The sequence below is a fragment of the Dipodomys merriami genome, unplaced genomic scaffold (genome assembly GCF_024711535.1).
Source record: "Dipodomys merriami isolate MVZ:Mamm:240054 unplaced genomic scaffold, mDipMer1.0.p SCAF_102, whole genome shotgun sequence".
NCBI classification, from domain to species: Eukaryota; Metazoa; Chordata; class Mammalia; order Rodentia; family Heteromyidae; genus Dipodomys; species Dipodomys merriami.
Window position 1 is genome coordinate 1,858,613 of NW_027202294.1, and position 22,285 is coordinate 1,880,897.

Sequence of the window (22,285 nt, forward strand, 5' to 3'; positions counted from 1 at the left end):
TTGTATTGCCTTTGCCTTCCCTACCTTTTGTCATGGGGTGGGAGGGTGGGCAGGGGGCTTGGAATCTAGGCCAGCAACTCACTCTAGTGGACTCACACCAGCTGTTAATAGACCAGCCTGGCTGGTTGGTGGTAAGGGATTATCAATAACCTCTTAATTCCATAGGCCTCAGCAAGTTCCAGAAAAGAACCTGAAATGTGATCTTTTGTCAGGAGCTGCCCTGGGCAGGCCAGGCTTTGCTGCAATAGGGGCTCTGCTGCTGTAGATCTGATGCTGATTTGATTCAAATGTCTGTGGTCAATGATATTTCTGAGTGGTTAACGATGCCTACTCCTTCCCCTCAGTGCAACAATTCAGACTTTGTCCAGGGTCTTGTTTGCTCTACATGTTGACACGTTGTTCTTGCTTCCCAACAAGTTTGGCTCTCTTTTCTCTCCCATTCCTTCTCTCATGGAAGGAAATATGTTGTTTACAGTGGCAGGGCCTGCCAATTTGCTGGACTGGCACCCACAATGGCAGTGGAGGTGACAGGGACCAGCAAACGGTCCTGCTTACTGTGACCCTTCCCCCTATCCAGGCCAAACAAAAGCTAGAATAGAGCCTGCAGACACCCCTACGCTGAGAAGGGCAGAGGCATTTGCTTGGGGGGGGAGCTTGGGGGCAGAGGGAGACCTTATTCATTTCCTGTTCTCAGGGAATGGTGGGAAATTGGCTTTGGTGGCCTGAAGCAGGCTGCTGGTTGCTGGGGACAAACTAATTCTCTTCTTTAAGAAAAGGTACCTCCCCAAACACAATGTAGGGCTTTAAAGCTTCATAAGCACACCTCTAAACAATGGGGTCTTTGGGTCAGCCCAAGCAAAGATGTCTAAGGGGAAGAGGGGTGGCCAGTCTACCAGTGAAAGGAAAAATGGCAGACATTAAAGAGGAGCTACCCAGGGCCCATGCTAGGGAGTCCCAAGCCACCTTTTACCTAGCATCCACATGGGTGGCCCTTCCCCTGCCATGGAAAGTGCAGACTTGTCTGGAGAAGAATGGTAGTCTGTCCCTGGTCTGGGGCAGACTCAGTGGTGGTTTCTAGCCTGTCCAGAAGTAGTAGAACAGCTTGAACAGCTCAGATGTCTTCTCCCAAGCAAGTGACTTTCCATCGGACTGCTAGAGACTGGTGGCTGGGACTAGAAGCGCCGCCTGGGTGAGCTGTCAGACACCACACAGCTGAGAAAACATGCAGAGGCCAAAAATCTATTCTCATGTTTGGTGATGTGACCTTTCTATGACCTCTGGGGCTGAGAAACTACTCAGCTCTAGGCCAGGCTGAACTGAGAACTGATATCAACAGACCACAGAGGAGGTTCACCAACACCTTGGGTTGAGGGGATGCTGGGAGAGGGAGGGACAAAAGAAGAGTTTGGCAGGCTTTCCCTCAGGGTCTAAAAGACCCACTTTGTCAAGCTCTAGATTTGGCTGACAGGCTTTACCACCTCAACAAGGGTGACACAGCAAAGGCAGAAGTCTTCTCAGGAAAGAGAAGAGCATGGTACTGGAGCCAAATCCTGCCTCTAGAGCAACTCTGAACGCATGTGCATTTACCACACCCTTCCTGGCACTGTCTCTTCCCCATGTTTCCATGTACCATCACACTGACTTCCCTGGACTGGGTTCCCGTGAGATGGTACAAGGTGAGAAAGCAGGTGCCGGTCTAGGAGAAGGTGGGTTCAGGACCTGTCTGCAGTTACTCCACAAACTCCGGAAAGGAGCTCAGGTTTCCTAACCTTTGCATTTTCCTCTCAGCTCTCCTTTGTCATTTTCCCCATGCAGGGTGTCTCTGCCTTGCTTTCCCTCTAGAGATAACAGGCCTGGGCTGACAGCCAGAGCCAGGTGCCAAGGCTGGTAGTGAGGGCTTCCAAGGCTGCTAAAGGCTGATGCAAGAACATCATACCTGCCCTTGCACTTTAGCGGCAACCCAGAGGGTGAGTTCACGTGGCAGCCAATAGAAAGGAAGTCTGGGTCCCTCCATGTCCTGTATCTGTGGCATTTAGCTCTCTCCTGATTTTCTGTCCCCAGAGGGCTGGCACCTGAATCCCAAAAGTGAGAGATGCTGCTTGGAGCAAGGGTAGGCTTTCTGTATTGGGTCCACCTTCTCTAGAGGTCTGAGACCTTCCTGGCACAGGGAGATGGGCCTCCCCTGTGAGTGTGAGTCTAACCCCGGTCTGCAGACTCCTGGGGAGACAGGCAGCCTCCAAAGGAGACCTAGAGGCCCACAAGTCATTACAAGCTCAGGTTCTCACAAGCCAAGGAGCTGCCTGTGACCACAGAGGCAAGACCCTAAAGGGGAAGGCGGCTGGCAGTCAGAGGCAGAAAATGCTGACTGCTCAAGGGAGGGGAGGAGGGCTGGCGTGGGTGTTGGCTCCAGTGCTGAGAACCTTGTTGTTTGGGGCAGGGTCAGAGGGTTTCCCAGGGCTCCTCGAAAAGGGCCTGAGAAACCCCTCGGTGATCAAGGGTGCATGCCTGGAGAGGGGGGCCACAGCCAGCCTTCCCAGGAGCTCTCCTGTGAGCTGGTCCGTGGTGGACCACACTAATGAGCCCATAACACAGGCCTTTGATTAAGCAGCTCCCAGCACAGCAACTTTATTGAAACATGCTGAGGCCAGCGGCTCTTTCCCACCGCTCCCTGGTTCCCCAGGCAACAGCCCACGGGAGGGGTCTGAGTGCTGGGAGTCAGCGGGTGCTGAGTGCCCCGGCTCACTCAGGGGCTGCCAGGGAGTGAGGGGTTGTGATGCTGGGAGTGGGAAAGCCAGCAGCTAGAGAATCAGTTAGAGATAAGCTATTTGGGAATTGGGAGTGGGGTCCAGAAGGAGACACGCACCATCTTGTTGAGTTCTCTGGGGGCTGAGGTTCCTAGGAGGCTGAAAACTGGAGATGCTGACTAGCCCATCTCATATTGCAAGAAGACATCATAAGAGGATCAGAATTCCAATACAGGCTCAGAGTAGAGGATATAAAAGAGAACTGGGTGGATTTTCTTCTTTGAGGCTGGGGAGTCCCTACTTCCCCAAGAAAATGCACTTGATCCATAAAAAATCCACACACATGCACCATTAGGACACATCTGTCAAGATCTGTCAGCACAATGTCTGCAATGATGACTTATGATCTTTCAAAGGCTGGGCTTCCTATAGTCCCCAACTTTCACCTCCTTACCAGTTCTGCCCAGGGAAGAGGTCTGAACCCTCCTGTTCCCAGCAGAGGCAGTAATGGCAGTGAGACATGGCTGGGGGCAGGTCGTGAGGGTAGCAGAGGCCCTTTCCACTTACACTGGGAGAATTTCAAATGTTACACTTCAGAGCTTTTGCTACAGTAACTACCAACACCACATGGTCAGAAATCTAATGTTACCAAGTGGGACTTTTAAAATGTATTTATAACTTTATGGTTCAAAGTAATTTTGTTATGAAACAATGTAATAACAACAGTGGAAAAAGGCAAGATAATTTATGGAACACAATATCCCTAAAGCACTAGCTTCCATTTCTACCTCAGCTTAGTCTGAGGAGTGTGGTTGGTATCCTTTGTTTGCTGTTTGTTTTAATTAAGGGTTAGGATTTTGCTGTGTGTGTGTGAGGGGGGGGGGGGGGTGGGGGAAGGAGGGATTGGCCTGAAGGAGAACTGCTATAAGAAGACACACAGACAAAAACATGCCCATAGCAAAAGTATACATATACTTTGCAGACCTCTAGACTGGATGAAACCCACAAAATCAGTGAGATTTTCTTCCTACTGCAATCTCCCTACCATGATCTCTCCAACACAGCACAAACAGGCTCACTTTTTGGATCAGGGGTCAGGCACTCACTCCCTCTCTTTCCCCCTCCCTGGTCCTTGCCCAGTGCTGACAATGGAATCTAGGCCCTTTAGCAAGCTAGACAAGCATTCTGCCACTGAGCTACACTCTCATTCCTTAGATTCCCTTTCTTTCCTTTTTTATTTTTTAGTTGGTTATGGGTCTTGGGCCTGGACACTGTCCCTGAGCGCTTCAGCTCAACACAGTGCTCTACCACTTGAACCACAGCACCACTTCCAGTTTTCAGACGGTCAATTGGAGATAAGAGTCTCATGGACTTTCCTGCAGGGGCTGGCTTTGAATCACAATCCTCAGATCTTAGCCTCCTGAGTAGCGAGGATTACAGGCATGAGCCATTGGCACCTGGCCTTTTAATTGTTATTATAAAAGTGATATACAGTCCTTTTCTTGATACTGAGAGATAAGGCTGTGACTGACTCTTCTTTTCTTACCCCCAATTAACAAATGCCAAAAGGGAGTATGATGGACCATACTGAGCACATCTTAGAGACCTAGGTAGGGTTGGATGCTAGAAGGAAGTGAAGATGGCTCTTAGCCCTAGCTCTCTGCTTGGCATCAGCTCTGAAGCTACTTGAAGCAGAAGAGCAGAGGAAGGAAAATGTGCTCTAGATAACTCAGCAGGTTTCCGTTCAGACAATCTAGGTTTCCATCAGGAGGAATGGAAGCATTATTAGATTGGTTTGGAGAGGCTCTGGCCACAGATGGCTACTTCTTATGAATTCTGGTGAGATTCCCATCCAGCTGCTGCAGAGTGGCTTCCATACCTTGTCTCACCTTTGGTGTTTTTTTTTTTTGGCCAGTCTGTCTCTGAGCTTCTTTTGCTCAAGGCTAGCACTCTACCACTTGAGCCACAGTGCCACTTCTGGCTTTTTCTGTTGGGTGGTACTGAGGAATCAAACCCAGGGCTTCATGCATGCTAGGCAAGCACTCTACCAATAAGCCACATTCCCAGCCCTAACTTTGGTTTCTTGAATGTTGGTTTACTGAAGATATTGACAGTATTAAGATTTCTCACACCTAGATTTCCAAAGGAATCACAACTACTAATAGCCAAGAGAGTGATTACTTGTTTTAGGTGATGGGAATAAGGCCTGAAAATGGCCCTGGAGCTGCCAAGATTGGCAGCATTATCAACACTCTACGACCACATACAGACCTCAGGCCCTGAATCCAACAGGCAACTCAAAACCAGCCTAGGGAGGAGGAAGAGAAACAACCAAGAACTGCTAAGGGAAGGCAGGCAGTTAGAAGTGCCTATGGAAAGAAGACAGGGAGAAAAGGAGTCATCTCACTTGTAACCAGGGTCCATGAGCTGCATAAGGATGTTCCTCAGTGGCAAAGGCACCTTCTACTCCCGTGGAGACAAACGTGATGGCCATATCACCTGTGATACTTTTATACGTAAAGTGCCGTCCATGCAGGAGCCTGCCCCTGGGGGTGAACACAGAGACAGTGAGGAGCTAGGCATGGAAAAAGCCTAAACCATAACAGGCCTAGCAGAGGTTCTGGGACAATGGGACCATGCTCTGAGGAGCAGGATACCTGGCAAATGGCCTCCTGATGGCCCACTTGCCTTCTAATGGGACTATAATCGAACACGTTCACTGTAGCATCGTCAAAGGAAAGCCTCCAACATCAGTTCTCTAATGAAATCCTTCCAAAGTGCTCCAAGCCAGCAGAGACAACTCTAGATCAGGGTTCAAAGGGCCTCAGGAGTAGGGGCTGTCACCTTCCTCCCTACTAGTAAGGACACTAAGGCCAGACTGGGAAGTCAGCAATATTCCCAGGGTCATGCTCAAAATAAAGAGAGAATCATGTCCCCTTTACTTAGAAGGTGGAGGTAAAGTGGCACCTAACCAATGAGTCCTAGTGCTTTCACAGCACAACACTTCCTAGTGTCCAGGAAGAATCCTCTATATGCTCCTGAGCTCCTTGTAACATATCAATAATGGTCCTAAAGACCACAAACATTTTTTTTAATTTACTTTTTAAATTTTTTTGGCCAGTCCTGGGGCTTGAACTCAGGGCCTGAGCACTGTCCCTGAGCCTCTCTGTGCTCAAGGCTAGCATTCTACCACTTGAGCCACAGCGCTACTTCTGGCTTTTTCTGTTTATGTGGTACCAAGGAATTGAACTCAGGGCTTTATGCATGCCAGGCAAGTACTCTACCATTAAACCACATTCCCAGCCCCTTTTAAAATTATTATTAATTTTTGCCAGTCTTGGGGTTTGAACTCAGAACCTGGGCACTGTCCTTGAGCTTCTTAGCACTCACTCTACCATTGAGCCACGGCACCATTTCCAGCTTTTTCTGTTTATGTGATACTGAGGAATCATTCCCAGAGCTTCATGCATGCTAGGCAAACATTCTACCACTAAGCCACATTCCTAGCACCCTCCCTTTGTAAAAATATGTAGGGGCTGGGAATATGGCTTAGTGGTAGAGTGTTTGCCTAACATGCATGAAGCCCTGGGTTCGATTCCTCAGTACCACATAAACAGAAAGAATAAGAAGTGGCACTGTGGCTCCAGTGGTAGAGTGCTAGCCTTGAGTAAAAGAAACTCAGGGACAGTGCCCAGGCCCTGAATTCAAGCCCCAGGGCTGGCAAAAAAAAAAAAAGGCTGAGGCCAAGTGGGGTCACTCTGAGAAAACTGCGAGATGTCAATCTGCTACTCACCAGTCTGGAAATATACCTGGGGAAGAGCAGGCAGCAACAACCAACAAGCAAAGGAACAAAACCAGCACTTTGCTTTTTCAGGAGCCCTGGATTAACCAGATCTAAAGGTTTGAGCCTGTACCCAAGAAGCAGCTTGGGAAGACATAGCTAGGGTCCTGTTTATTCTGACCACTTTATATCTTTGCCCTGCTGCTCAAGGTGGCTGGCCAAAACTGGTTACCTTCTACATTCCTTCCCTTGGTGTCAGGGACAGTGGGCAGGTCCAAGCTATGCAACTCTTATTGCTACCATCCTCCATTTAGAGTGATTCCTGTTACCTCCCCTGTTTGTACAGTGAGGGAGGGAAATCCAAGGCATGGAGAAAGCCAGCTGCAAGAGATCCAGCCCAGTGCAGTATGCCTAAGTGGACAGCCAAGGGCTGGGCTCTGACTCTGGACAGGAACAGAAGGGACACAGCTGGGCCTCTTGGTCCCTGAAGGAGTCTGCTAGATTGGCCACTGGGTGTCTAGAACTGAGTGTTTTGTGTGGGAAAAACAGCAGCAGGAAGTAAGAGTCCAACCTACCAGAACCCTTTCCCTGACAACCCAGTGAGACTGTGACTCAGTCATTCCTGACACTGGGGTTGGGAAATGGCAAGGGGCATCTGAGATTCCCTTGAAATTCCTTAAGGGGACGGGGTTGCGGGACAATTTCTAGACAAAGGAGAGCTCTACAGCATCTACTTCCTGTGGAATTAAGATTCTGAAGGAAGATCTGTTAACTAAACAGCCAGACTAGAAACCAACATGGCTCTGTGGTCACAGGCTTGCCTGTGACCTGGAGGCTGCCACTGCCTAAGAGTTGTAGCTATTCTAGAGAATATCTACAGGACTAACTACCCCACTACTCCCAGAGGCTTGGGCAGGGAGAGCACTACTTAGCCCAGTGACATAGTCCCCAGGCTCTCTCACAGGTCCAAGGTGGAACTGCTCAAGTAGCCTTCTCACCTCCCAAGTCCCAGCCTCTGCTCAGGCTCTCCATAGGCCCAGTGACCCTTGGAGAGCTTTAGAGGATACGTCTTAGGAAGGAAGAATGGTGAGGCTCCAAAATGTCCCTTAGGCCAAGCTATGTGCTGCAGGGCTGAGCTACATAGCAGGCTGAGCCGGACAGTGGCGCTATCTTGGCTCACCTCAAACAGAGAGGAATGAGGGCTCCTGATTCCTGGTTGAATTTCAGGTGTACGCTTTCAAGCTGCCGTGTGCGGATCAGCTCATGGGGAATGATGGCTGTGGAGCTGTCACTTTCCAGGCTATCTTTGCGGCTCCTGTAAAGCAAGCACAGAACAGGTTCAGCACATAATGAAAACCACAGGGAGGAGCAAGATGGGAGTTCCTGGTTGAAGTCCTGATAATGATAGCAGCAGGCATACTTCACACTGCACTTGCCAAGTGCCAGCCTGTGTGTCAAGTGCTTCTCACTGAGGGTTGCCACAAGGGTGAACATACTTGGACCAGGGAGGCTATGTAACTTTCCCAGGTTGCACAGCAAGGAGTTAGAGCTGATATTTTCTCTCAGGTAGGTCTGGATCTAAAGCCTACATTTTTGACTAACACCACACTGTGTTAAAATCCATGCTACAATCGCTTGCTCCAGGGAGCCCCATTCATCTTTCCTTAGAGTCCTAGACACTTTGTTCTTCAAGGCTGGCACGGGAGAACACTATGACATTAGCTCTAAGGCCTCCTGTCCAGCTGACTCTGGTAAGGCTCTGAGCATGCCCACTCTTGCTAAAGGCCAGGCACAGAAGTAACATATAGATATAGATATCTCCTTCATTTAGCCAAGGAGTGACACAGTCCTCACTGAAGGGTAAAGCTGAGTGAGTCTTTAGGAACAAGACTATTAGGCCTGGACTCCCACCCTGCTAAACTTCAGGTCCCCAGGAGACTGTAGCAGATTCCTCTTGATAGTGGCTTTAGCTACACTAAGCCATCTCTGCAGCCTCACATTCCCTCCTGCCTGGCTCACCACCAACAGCTTGTCCCACAGCTGGGTCACAGGGTCCCTTAGCATTCTATGATTTGCTCTTTCAGATTCAGCTGCCCCTATCTGACAACCTCTCAAATCTGCCTCAGCAGGAAATAAAGGTCAGTCACTGATCCCATTCAAAAGGCTGGATTCTGGTTTGGACTGTGAATCTCAGAACAATTCCCCAAGTGTCCATCAAAATACTGGGTGAGGAGCTCTAGTTATTTATCATTCCAGCCGCAGGCAGAAGCCACCCAGGAGGTCTGGGCTGGACTGCCACCCAGGGGCAGGCCCCACCTCCTCACACAATGGTGGTGGTGGTGGGGAGGGGGTTGGGTACTGGGGCCCACAGCCAATGAAGTGCCAACAGGCAGAGCTCCTCCCTGGGGCCAGGTATGAGGTCAGCATTGGCAGGCAGGGCCCAGCAGAGGCAGGAGTTTGGAAAGCTCTGGTTCCCAGGTAATGGGGACAGTTGCCCCTAGCTGGTCTCCTCCCTTGTGAGGGATCCACCCCAACATTTGACTGCTCTTTAGGTTTCCTAAAGCTGCCTCTGACACTGCCTTTCCCTGCTCTTTCCTTGGCAAGTGCTTCTTTCACAAGACCTGTGAAGGGAAACAAACACTATGGCCAAGAGGGTCACAGTATTTCAGGACTGGAAGGAAACTCAGAGGTTGTTTAATCTATCTCTTCCCTTTTCAAAAAGGGGACACAGCAAGGCATCCAAGGCCACGGAACTGGACTGCAGCAGACCAATGCGGTTACTTTGGTCTTCTGAACAACTCTTTTCTTTCTACCTGGCTACTCTGTCTTCTGAGGAGGGTAATACTGAATATCACATCTCAGCCAGACACTGCTGATGGGCTCAGAGGTGATATGCATGGCCCTGGGCCCCAAACAAGAGTGGAACACAGGAAACAACAGTAGCCTTGTTTATGAACATTTCCTCTGAACACCTCACAGCCAGCACCCAGGTGGGCTGTGTTAACCCTTTTAAGTTAAGGATTTTTTTTTTTTTTTTTTGGTCAGTCGTGGGGCTTGAACTCTGAGCCTGGGCGCTGTCCCTCAGCTCTTCAGCTCAAGGCTAGCACTCTACCACTTGAGCTACAGCACCACTTGTGTTAACCCTTTTACAAATTAGGTGAGGTAACAAGCCTAAAGTCATAAGGGAATTTGTCTATTTATAGTAATACAGGGGCTTGCAGCCTTGTACTCTCACTGGGAGACAGGGCACCCCTCATAGCTGGCACTCTACCACCTGACCCACGCCTCTACTTCTGGTTAACTGGAACTAAAAATTTTAGTGTTTTGTCAGCTTTGACTGGTTTTGAACTGAAATCCTCAACTTTCAGCCTTTTGAGTACATAGGATTATAGTTATGAGCCCAGCTTTTTTTTTTTTCCTCCTCAGTTGTAGGTTTGAACTCAGGACCTGGGCACTATCTCTATCTCTTTTGCTCAAGGCTAGAGCTCTACCACTTTAAACCACAGCTCTATTTCTGGCTTTTGAGTGATTAATTGGAGATAAGAGTTTCATGGGGACTTTTCTGCTTCAGCTGGCTTCAAACTACAATCCTCAGATCTCAGCCTCCTGAGTAGCTAGGACTATAGGCATGAGCCACCAGCACCCAGCCTGGTAACAGTTTCTTTATACTCAGTCACTGCCATACTTCCCACAGGGACCAGGATGGGGCCTGCTAGAGGATCCCTGCCTCTGTGGCCCAGGCAAAAATGCTTATGAATAGCAGGAAGAGGTGGGCTGGGGGCTGGTAGAGAAGAATCAACAGCACATAGGGCTAGAGAGTCTCAAGCTGGAGGGAAAAATAAATTGTTGAAAGTCAGCTAAAGTCACCTTGGTAACTGCCACAACACACTCACCCAGAACGAGGACATCAAACCCAACTGCAAACAGCTTTAAAGAAATGGAAAAGAACTTAATCATCTGAAGAATTAATGTGACAAGTGCCCACATTTACACCTCCCACCAACCTTCAATCATCTGGAGAAAAAAAAAAAACTTTAATCTTTTAAGAGAAAAAAAAAATTGCAAAATGCTAGATCTGCAGTCCTGGAGCTTGGGTATTTCCGGCATGCTGCTTCAATGGAAACGCGGCTGCTCCACACACGCTGGAGCTCAGCTTTTTGCTGATTTGTTTTTTTCTGGACATTGATGCAGAAGCATGAATTATTTGTGTGGGCTGGGTGAGGTATTAAATCTGCAGCCGACACAGGTTTGCAATGTTTTGCATGGTTGTCAGCTTAATCTTAGTCATAAAAAAATAAGTAGTGTGCTCGCCAGCATGGCCTAATTTTTCAGCTGGGCTGTTTTCTCCCAGAGTTCCCAGGAGAGAAGGCTGAGCTTTGGGGACTAGAAGGAAAAAGGATCCTAGGGAGGCATACCCCATCCCCACAGAGGATTGTTAGGGACATGGGGCCAGAGGCATGCTCTATGAGGCAAAGTGGCCAAATGCAGAGATTCTAGCTTTGAGTCCTATGTGACCTTGGGCAAAAGACTCAATCCTCTAAACTTTAATGTATTTTTTCTCACTGGGACTACAGAACAGTGAGGTCACTACACCAACTAGATGAGATGTCTGCTAGATGAGATGACCTCTAGGAAGTATCAAATAGTATCTTCATTGCAGTAAGTGCTTAAAATTGACACTGCCTCTAAAGTCTCTGCTATGCCTTCAAGAATGTTGGTGATTTAACAGAAACTTGTTTACCTTTATTTGGGGCCTAGAATCCAACTGCCTGTGGCCAGGTCAGTTCACCAGCTGAGCTTAGGAGACAAGACTTCTAAGAAAGGGCTTGAGAGGGCTCTTGACTTCTGTGGTGGGATGCTGGAAGCCCTAGTCAGCACTGGAAAAGTCAACCAAACTTCTTGGAGCCTTTGCTCGACTGAGGGAAGCATTGGCCAAGCCATCTTGTATCTACAGAACACAATATGCCTCCTGCAATTCTCAAACCCCTGACACTCAAATCACCCAGCATTTTTATTTATTTATTTTGTTAGTTGTGGGGCTTGAACTCTGGGCCTGGGAGCTGTCCCTCACTCTTCAGCTCAAGTCCAGTGCTCTACCACTTGAGCCACAGCGCCACTTCTGGTTTTCTGAGTGGTTTATTGGAGATCAGAGTCTCACAGAGTTTCCTGCCCGGGGTGGCTTTGAACTGCTATCCTCAGACTCAGCCTCCTGAGTAGCTAGGATTACAGGTAGGAGCCACTGACGCCCGGCATCATCCAATATTTTAAGCCCACAACAATCTTTTGACTTCCTGAGGCTGCTCCTACATCCCAGTAATAGTTTCTCTTTCTAGGATCTGGGGCCCTAACTTCCAACTTCCAAGGTTCTGAAATCCTCCACCCTCCTTTGGATTTATTTTAGCTTGTCAAAGCTATGTCTGGAACTAAAATGTCATGTGCAGGAATAAATACAGTATGTGGTCTAACTAGTGTAGATCATAGGCCTTATGATCTCTTGTTTGGGGTACTTAATTTCTATGAAAACTGTCATCAAAGGATCTGTTCTTTGTTTCCTCATCATACTACCAATCATACCACACTATTTCTGTCAATGAAGCCTCCCTCCAGCTTTCTCCAACAGGCTGCCCTTAGACCTCTTCTTTCCCACCCAGTATGTACTGTTGATTATTTGGAGCTAACAGCAGAAAACTTCTGCAGTATCTGGCTAGGCTTTCAGGCATTTCAGATAATTCTGAGCCTTGACTCTGGCATCCGTCATATTGGCAATCCTTCCTACTTCATATCACTGACAAAATTGATAAACTCACCATGGATGTTTTCAACCCAGGCTCTGATTAAACAGGGAACAGGCCAGACAAGGCAGACAGCCTGACAGACTGACATCATTAGTCTTAAAGAGTATGTTCATCCAACCAATTATAACTAACCCCACTCTTGCCATCACCAGCCTCTCACCCTCCTGGATGCTCTCTGGACATTTTTACCTGCCTATAATGATGTCAGAGCACTCTCAAAATGTTTTGCTAACTCTGCCTATGAGAGGCCATGGTACTTCTTTTGTCAACTAGAGAAGTAAGCACTTCTTAAGCTTTACTTTTTCTCAGAGCTATGTTCCAAGCTCCTTGCCAGATAATTTAGTCCAGAATTTTCTGAGAATGACACCAAGTTCAAGAGTGCAAGATGGCTCTTGGCATCTTGGAGTTTTTGAGTCCTATCATTCTGCCAACATTTTTCTTTGTTCCCTCAAAGAGCAACCTGTGACTCTCATCTGTTACTGTTGGTGTTCTGGGGCGCAAACATGTGGACCAGGAAATTTGAAAACGTATTCTATGTCGTCTTCTTGTCACTATTTGTGTGACTTCCTAGGCTGATAAGGCATTTGTTTTGAGATAAGAAGCTTATATGACATAGGTAAAAATTTCTCTCCCTGCCACTGATTAGCCCTGCTCCATCTAAACAATGAGGTCTAGGTTTCATTCATCTTGCTCCAAATGGAAGTACAAAAATGAAGTTCTTTTTTCCTGGTCATAACACTTTTTTTTTTTTTTTACAACTCAGTTCTTGAGTTTCAACTTCTTACCTATTTTCGATTTTCTTTTTGAGATAAGAGTCTCACTATGGGGCTGGGAAGGTGGCTCAGTGGTAGAGCGCTTGCCTTGCATGCCTGAAGCCCTGGGTTCAATTCCTCAGCACCACATAAGCAAAAAGAAAAAAGCTGGAAGTGGCGCTGTGGCTCAAGTGGTAGAGCGCTAGCCTTGAGCTGAAGAGCTGAGGGACAGTGCCCAGGCCCAGAGTTCAGGCCCCACGACCAGACCCCCCCCCCCCAAAAAAAAGAGTCTCACTATGCACACGAGCTGGTCTCAAACACTTCATCTTCCTCTCTCAGCCTCCTATGTGCTGGATTACAGATATACACCACACCTGACTTGACCCTGTCCTTTACCTCTGTGCTGGTATAATACACCTCTTTTCCAACTATTGTTTACATTTTCCAAAAAGAAATTCGAGTTGTGTGAAGAATTTCTACATGCCTATACTGGTCCCTAGAGATACATGCCTCCTGTAGGTTCTTGAGAAACTAGTCATAATATTAAAAGATGCCTTTTATTGAGTGTAGATATTACTGTCAGGTCCTGTGTTGAACCCTTTATGTACTTTTTGTCCTTTCATTTTCATAACACTCCTATAAATAGGAGTTATTTTCCTTATTTAAAGATGAAGAAACTGAAACCCAGAGACCTAAATAACTAGCCTAAGGTCATGCAATGAGCACCAAAAAATGTGAGGCAAAACCCCAGTTCTTTCTGATACCAGTTAAAACATCACCATATGTATCCTTTAAACATTCTTTGTTACCTTTTTTCTTGACATGCAATCCAGGCTGGCCTCTTTCAATCCTCCTGCATCAGCTTCTTTAGTTAAGGGGACTTACAGGTGTGTACCACTATGTCCGGCTTAACTCCTAGCCCTCTTACAGGTGTGTACCACTATGTCTGGTTTAACTCCTAGCCCTCTTCAGAGATCTTTGATTTTTAAGGCCATAAGGACCCATTCATTTTTCCTGAATTCTTTTTTGTTTTGTTTTGTTTCTTTTGGTTGGTTGTGGGGTTTGAACTCCCAGCCCTCTTCAGAGATCTTTGATTTTTAAGGCCATAAGGACACATTCATTTTTCCTGAATTCTTTTTTGTTTTGTTTTGTTTCTTTTGGTTGGTTGTGGGGTTTGAACTTGGCCTGGGCGCTATCCCTCAGCTCTTTAGCTCAAGGCTAGCGCTCTAAACCATAGTACCATGTCCAGCTTTTTCTGTTTATGTGGTACTGAGGAATGGAACCCAGGATGTCATGCATGCAAGGCAAGCACTCTACCACTGAGCCACATTCCCAGCCCCTTTTCCTTAATTCTTAAAAATAAACAAAACAAACAAAAACCTACCTTCTTGGAAGATAGAGTAGAAATTCTCAAGGAGTATTTGATCAAAAATAGCAGTACCAGAGTTTGAAGGGCCTCACACTTTCTATTAAGTAGGCACTTGAGTCACACCTCTGACCCTTGATGACACTTTAAGGAAGCTTCTAGAAAAGTAGTTAAAGGTGATTTATGGTGGCACATATCTGCAATCCTAGCATTGATGAAGGCTGATAGAGAATGGTGAGTTCCAGGCTAGCCTGGGCTACATAGTGAAACACTGTCTCAACTCTACACATAAAAGGAAAGAGGCCACGCTCTGATGGCTCATTCCTATAATCAATCCCAGCTACTCAGGAGGCTGAGATCTGAGGATTGAGATTTGAAGCCAACCCAGCAGGAAAATCTGTGTGATTCAACTCCAACTACCACTGCAAAGCTGGAAGTGGAGCTGTGGCTCAAGTGGTAGAGAACTAGCCTTTTTTGTTGTTGGTGGTGGTGGCCTTGGAGCTTGAACTCAGGGCCTGGGTGCTATCCCTGAGCCTCTTTGTGTTCCGGGCCACCACTTTCCCACTTGAGCCACAGTGCCACTTTCAGCTTTTTCTGAGTAGTTTATTGGAGATAAGAGTCTCATAGGAACTTTTCTGCCTGGGCTGGCTTTGAACCAAGATCCTCAGATCTCAGCCTCCTGAATAGCTAGGATTATAGGCATGAGCTACTGGCATTATCCTTGAGCAAAAAAATTCAATGGATAGCCCCTAGAGTTCAAATCCCAGGAATGACACAAAGAAAAATAGAGAGAAAGGAAAAAGAAGAGTTAAAGAAAGGAAAGGGGGGCTGGGAAAGTGGCTCAGTGGTAGAATGCTTGTCTTGCATGCATGAGGCCCTAGGTTCAATTCCTCAGTACCATATAAGCAGAAAAAGCTGGAAGTTGCGCTGTGGCTCAAGTGGTAGAGCGCTAGCCTTGAGCTGAAGAGCTGAGGGACAGTGCCCAGACCCAGAGTTCAGGTCCCACAACTGACCAAAAAAAAACAAAAACAAAAAACAAAAAACCAAAAACCCCCCAAAAATAAAGAAAGGAAAGGGCAGAACAGAACAGAGGTACAATAAGGACTGGATGCAATATGTGTATCTCAAGTTGGAGATTCACAAAATGTTGGCCTTTTGGAGGATTACAGAGGGGAAATTAACTGGTTTCATTTTGTATAAGCCAAAAATTTCCAATCTCAGCCAGAGAACCCTCCTTTTTACTTAAGATGCTATAAAGCCCCTAAAAGGCTACATGGACTCCCTCTTGGGATTACTGGCCAGGTTCTGCTCTAATGAGGCCTATAGTTTTCTCTCCTGAACTGTAGCCTGTCCAGCTATTTTCTCCCAGAGCTATCACTCCCACCTCATCCTACTCCTTGTTGGTCAGAATTAGATCAACAGCTGAGTTCCCCTCAGCAATTCCTTAATCTCTGAGTCAGAGGCTTTCCGGAGGGACTGTCAGATGGTTCTCTACTGCTCATCTCCAGCTCTTAGCCTGATGCTGGGGAAGCTGAAGTTCCCCTGGGCTTGCTTGGTGCCAATGTTGCACTTTTTATCTGGAATGTGTCATCTTTTATTCCCCCGTTGGGCAGGGCAAATTATAACAGCTCACACAATATAATTTCATTTACTGTCTTCCTTCCTTCCTTCTTTCCTTCCTTCCTTGGTCTCAATTCCTCATCCTCTTGGTATTACAGGCATGCAATACCATTCCCAGTGTTTGCTTTTTTAAAGTTTAAAGTGCCAAACAATTCCGCAAGGTTCACTAGAACAGTAATCAGGCTTCCCACTCCACACCACTGTCACTTGTTTAGCTGATTCTTTCAAAAATTCCCTTGAGATATATATATATATATATATATATATATATATATATATATATATATATTTTTTTTTTTTTTTTTTTTTTTTTTTTTTTTTTGGGTCCGGTCATGGGGCCTGAACTCTGGGCCTGGGCGCTGTCCCTCAGCGCCACTTCCGGCTTTTTTCTTTTTGCTTATGTGGTGCTGAGGAATCGAACCCAGGGCCTCATGCATGCAAGGCAAGCACTCTACCACTGAGCCACCTTCCCAGCCCCTCCCTTGATATTTTTAATACACTTTATTTGTTATCTCCTCTTAATGGACTGTTTTGTCCTCTCACTGGAGTGTTTTCTTTGAAGCCTTACCTCCGGTTCCAGCCTTTTTGCTAGTTAATTGAAGATAAGAGTCTCTCACATTTGTCTCCCTGGGCTGGTACTGAACCATAATCCTCAGATCTCAGCCTCCTTAAGTAGCTAGGATTAGAGGCATGAACCCTTGGCACTTGGCTATCCTGCCCTGCCCACTTTTGGGATCCATTTGCATGGAACATCTTTTACTAGTCTTTTATTCTAAGATAGTATTTGCCTTTGTCATTGAGTTTCTTGTAGGAAACAAATAATTGAGTCTTGTTTTAGAACCCAAAACCCCAAACTAACAAGAAAAAACAGATTTAACTCAGGGCCTCACATTTAAAGGTAAGCCATCTACCATTTGAGCTATGCCTCCAGATTTGGGTCTTGCTTTTTAATTCAACTCACCATTTTATATCTAACATTCAGTGTTAATACTGAAAGATATATAGGATTTCTAATCATTTTGTTGTTTTGTGATGTTTCTTTTCTAGTCTTCATTTGCTAATCTAATTATCAAGTGCTACTTATTTTTCCTGGTGGTGTTTGTGTTCCTTATCTGCGTGTAGCACTTGAATTTTAGTATGTTGCTTCTAGCTAGCAGTTTCCACCAACCTGGACCTTCATAGGTTTCCAGGCAAACTAAAATGCCATTTTTTTTACTCAGTGTACTGGTATGTAGACTTCCAGGGCCTCTTTTGGGTTGTTTCCCCCAACCCCAAGTTCTTCGCCCCACTGTGAATTAGTGAGTACCTCCTGCACTTTTTGTTTTTGTTTATAAGAGTCTCATGCTAGGTGCTGGTGGCTCATACCTGAAATCCTAGCGACTCAGGAGGCTGAGATATGAGGATCATGGTTTGAAGCTAGCACAGGCAGAAGAGTCCCTGTGAAACTCTTATCCCCAATTAACCACTCAAAATCAGAAGAGCTGTGGCTCAAAGTGGTAGAGCTTTGAGCAAAAGAGCTGAGGGACAGAACCCAAGCCCAGAGTTCAAGCCCCATAACCAAAAAAATAAAAACAAAAACACAAACCCACAAAACAACAACAAAAAAATGAAGAGTCTCACTATATAGCCCAGGCTGGCCTAGAACTTGCTACATAACCAAGGCTGGCTTCAAACATGAGCTCTTCCCACCTCAGCCCCTTGAGTACTGAGGTATGTACCACTATGCTCAATTTCTTTTTTTTTTTGTCGATCATGGGGCTTGAACTCTGTGCCTAGGTGCTGTCCCTGAGCTTGTCAGCTCAAGGTTATTGCTCTACCACTTGAGCTACAGGGCCATTTCCAGTTTTCTGGTGGTTTATTGGAGATAAGAGTCTCATGGAGGGGCTGGGAAGGTGGCTCAGTGGTAGAGCGCTTGCCTTGCATGCCTGAGGCCCTGGGTTCGATTCCTTAGCACCACATAAGCAAAAAAAGAAAAAAGCCGGAAGTGGCGCTGTGGCTCAAGTGGTAGAGTGCTAGCCTTGAGCTGAAGAGCTGAGGGACAGTGCCCAGGCCCAGAGTTCAAACCCCACGACCAGACCCCCCCTCCCCCCCCCCAAAAAAAAGAGTCTTATGGACTTTGCTGCTCTGGCTGGCTTTGAACCTCAATCCCCAGATCTCAGCCTCCTGAGTAGGTAGGATTACAGGCATGAGTCACCCGTACCTGGCAAACTACTTCTTCTTCTTCTTCTTCTGCTTCTTCTTCTTTTTTTTTTTGCCAGTTCTGGGGCTTGAACTCAGGGCCTGAGCAGTATCCCTGAGCTTCTTTTTGCTCAAGACTAGCACTCTACCAACTTGATCCACAGCACCATTTCTGGCCAGAGCTTTGTGCATGCTAGGCAAGTACTTTACCACTAAGCTACCTTCCCAGCTCCTTATGGTCTTTTATAGGTAGTACACAGTGAGAAGAAGAAGAAGAGGGAAGAAAGAAGAAAGAAAGAAGATAGGAGGAGAAGATAGAAGGAGGAGAAGATAGAAGGAGGAGGAGGAGGAAGAGGAGGTGGAGGAGGAGGAGGAGGAGGGGGGGGAGGAGGAGGAGGAGGAGGAGGAGGAGGAGGAGGAGGGGGGGAGGAGGAGGAGGAGGAGGAGGAGGAGGAGGAGGAGGAGGAGGAGGAGGAGGAGGAGGAGGAGAAGAAGAAGAAGAAGAAGAAGAAGAAGAAGAAGAAGAAGAAGAAGAAGAAGAAGAAGAAGAAGAAGAAGAAGAAGAGGAGGAAGAAGAAGAAGAGGAAGAAGAAGAAGAAGAAGAAGAGGCGGCCCAGGACTGAAAGCAACCTTTAGTTCAAATACTGGCTGACATTTCCTTCTAGTGGTTTGACTGTAGATAAATTATTAAACCTAAGCCTTAGTGTTCTACTTTGAGAAATAGGAACAACAGCAGTTCACAATACAGGGCCTTTATAGCAATGAAAACTGCCTGCTGAGCCTCAAGAATAAGTCCAGCCCAGGATCCTGGGCTGTTGAAAGAATGGAGAGGTAGTTTATGGGGTGGTTTATAGACATACCTTAGCAATTCAGGAGTGGATCTAAATCTTCCATTTATTTGGTTTTTAGTACTTGTCTACACGACACATTACACTATAAAAGGTGAGTTTTTTCATATTTTAATATATCTTCCCCTTTCAGTGTCAAAGACAGACTCCTGATTTCCAGTACTGTATGGTTTATAGTACATGCCTTGGTTATCCTACCTATACTTCAAAGACTGGCAGAACCTATTCCATGCTTCTTTCCACACTGGTCTCTTCCAATTAAAAGGTCCTAATTTCTCTTTATTAGGCTAAAGGGTACTGATCATATCTAATGAATGATAGTAGATATGGAAAGACTCCTATTAGCCACAGTCCTAGTCTTATGGCAGTTGCCATGCCTGTACTAGGCATACGACTTGGGGCCTTCTACTTAGGGACACTCAGGAACAAAAAGCAAGATATCAGTCTTGGCAATATTCAGAAGTGAAGTGAATTTGGCTGGCAGAACCTAACCAACCCTTGGCTTCTATCTCTTGCATAAGAGATTATTTCTTTTGTTTACTGGTTGCTTATGAAAGTTCTGGGGGCTGAGAAGGTGGCTCAGTGGTAGAGCACCTGCCTTGCATGCATGAGCCCCTGGGTTCGATTCCTCAGCACCACATAAGCAGAGAAAAAAAAGCCAGAAGTGGTGCTATGGCTCAAGTGGCAGCATGCTAGCCTTGAGCTGAAGAGCTAAGGGACAGCGTCCAGGCCCAGAGTTCAGGCCCCACGACCCGACCCCCCCCCCAAAAAAAAAGAAAGTTCTGAACTTTCCAGAGAAAGAACCACTTGTAGATCTCCTTTCAGGAGAACTGGGGAAGGGTGTGGGAAAGAGGGACCCGCAAAAACTCCAAAGTTACTCAAGTAAGGTTGTATCATCCAGTCACTTTGACGAATTCTGATAGGATGGTATCAGGAGTAGAAGGCTACAAAAGGTTATTGAGAAGCACCAATAGCCAAATAATAAAGTACAATATTCCAGACAGGAAGAGCCTATCAGATGGAATGTGAAGGTGAAATGGTGGGACAGAGTATGGCTGAAGAAGTCAGTATGAGTAATATATCACTCTGACTAAATAGGGAGAGTCCCTAATAATCCATTAACTCTACTAGGCACCAGGACCTTCACTCCAGCTTAGTCCTGATCCAGGACCCCTGCTTTCCTGAGGGATCCTGCTCTAGCCAAAGCCCCTAGCTTTCCTGAGACACTGAGTCATTTCCTTTTTCCAGTGCTTACCTTTGAGCCTTCCTTTTCCCTTCCCTGCAGAAGTGACTCACTGCTGAAGTGTTGGGTGACACTGCGGATCAAAGATGGGCGATAAAAATACTCTTGATTGTGCAATTTGAGGGAGGGAGATGCAGTGTTTGCGCTGAAAATTCAAAAAGTACCAAGCAGGAGCCCTGAAAGGAGCTGTTAACAATAGCCATGTCTTGGCTGAATCTCTTTGGGGAAGTGAAGCAAAGAATGGAGTTAAAACAGAAATTGACCCATGCCAGATTTGTTGGAGCCCTTTGTTCTGTCCTTTCAAATGTGTATTTCTGAGAAAGGCAGTAAAGACACTTAGCATGACAACTTGGACCACATTGAGGAGGTAGAAAAGAGATGGTGATCCAGGAAGCCGAGGGAAAAAAGAGGCTTTGCCCTTTTCTCCAATTAGCTCTGTGGAGCCCAATTTGGTCCTTGAGAGCTGCCTTGCTTCTTTCTGGGCTTTCTTTTCAGTGCAAACAGCTGTACTTCTCCAGTGTGGGAGTAGTGAGGGAAGCTAATGCGATAGAGCAGATACCACTGACATGAGAGGCCCTGAGAGCAGGGTCACCCAACACAGCCCTGCATACGAGTGGTACTACATAGCCCAGCTGTCTTCCCAGATGGAAACTCACCTTCCTTCACCCACATTCACTGGGAAAATGGATGCAAATGAGATATTTTCTTCTTCTAATTAATCTTCATGGACCTCATGGGCTGAGCAAAACAAAACACAATTTTCTCTAAAGGATGACTCCCTGGCTAGGGTACAAACTATTCAAGATGGAAATTAGAGGCAGCAAAGTCACCCAATGCAAAAGGCCAAACAGATGGGATCAGAGATATTTATAAAAGTAGAAAAAAAAGAAGTGTGTGTGTGAGTGTGAGTGTGTATATGGGGAGGTGTTGTAGATGAGTTTAATTCTCCAGGAAATTGAGGCAAAAAAAAAAAAAGAAAAGAAAAAAGAAGACAAGAAAAAAAAAAGAGAGAGAAACAGAAAGAGAAAAAGGAAAGGAAAAAGGAGGGAAGCAGCCTTATAAGCTGCTGGTACAATTCCAGAAGACCAAGAAACTTGGCTCAACAATGATGGTGAGTTTTCCTTTTAAAGGTGCTTCAACTAGAAAGTACTTCTCCCATGGTGAGAGGCCTCGTCCATGCAACACACATGTGTGCACAGATGCTGAACCCTGACCCTCTCTGGGAGGCTGCAAAGACCTAGAGAGAGCTCCCTAAAGGTCCTCCCACCTCTGTCAGTGAGTCACTGGCCAACAGGGAGAGGAGGTGATGCTGGGATATGGATACAGGTTCTCAGCATCAGCCCAACACTTTATAGAAATGCAAATCTCACTTTGCATGTACCTGAGCACACACACCCTCCCCGTCATTGTCATCATCACCGAGGAGAGGCTGGAGAACTGAGATCAAACTCTGGCTGACCAGGACCCTCACATAAAAAGGATGTGCAGTGACTTCCCACCCTAGATCTGCACAGACATTTAGCAGGCACAGCTCTAGGCCAGACTGTCCTTAAGTGGCACAAAGGGTTTGCTTCCCAAACTCACCCAAGCAGGCGGTGAAAAGGGAGGCGCCAGCAAACCGAAGGAGGCTTTTCTCAACTGATCATCTTGGGAAAAGCCAGATATAAATTTCATGGCTGGAATGCAAGGGTTATGAAATGCCGAAGTAGCCCCAAAAGGGGGCCAAGACTCTCCTTCCGGGAAGGCAGTGGGAGGAGGGCTGGCAACAGTGAGTGGGAGAAAGCAGGTTACCCAGAGGGACCTGCCTTTCTGGGAAGCAGGAAATAGGACCTCCAGAAAAAAAAAAGAAAGAAAGAAATGCTCTAGCCCTGAGGTGGTGAAGGGCCAAGGCCCTGTGTCAAAAAGATATTCTGGTATAAGCAAGCCAGTTATGACACAGCTCAGGGTTTCTGAGATTC

The 22,285-nt window shown here is 46.6% G+C and overlaps 1 protein-coding gene across 3 annotated transcripts in view; it reads right to left on the reverse strand.

Annotated features, from left to right (window-relative positions):
* Positions 1 to 22,285, reverse strand: part of Sufu (SUFU negative regulator of hedgehog signaling) — a 101,316-nt gene that overhangs the window by 11,555 nt on the left and 67,476 nt on the right. For all 3 annotated transcript variants that reach the window (XM_069994526.1, XM_069994516.1, XM_069994534.1), the window contains exons 9-10: positions 7,706 to 7,840; positions 5,152 to 5,290 (exon numbers count right to left, since the gene is read on the reverse strand). In XM_069994526.1, coding sequence (XP_069850627.1) covers positions 5,152 to 5,290; positions 7,706 to 7,840 — 274 coding nt within the window. The remainder of the gene's footprint in view (positions 1 to 5,151; positions 5,291 to 7,705; positions 7,841 to 22,285) is intronic.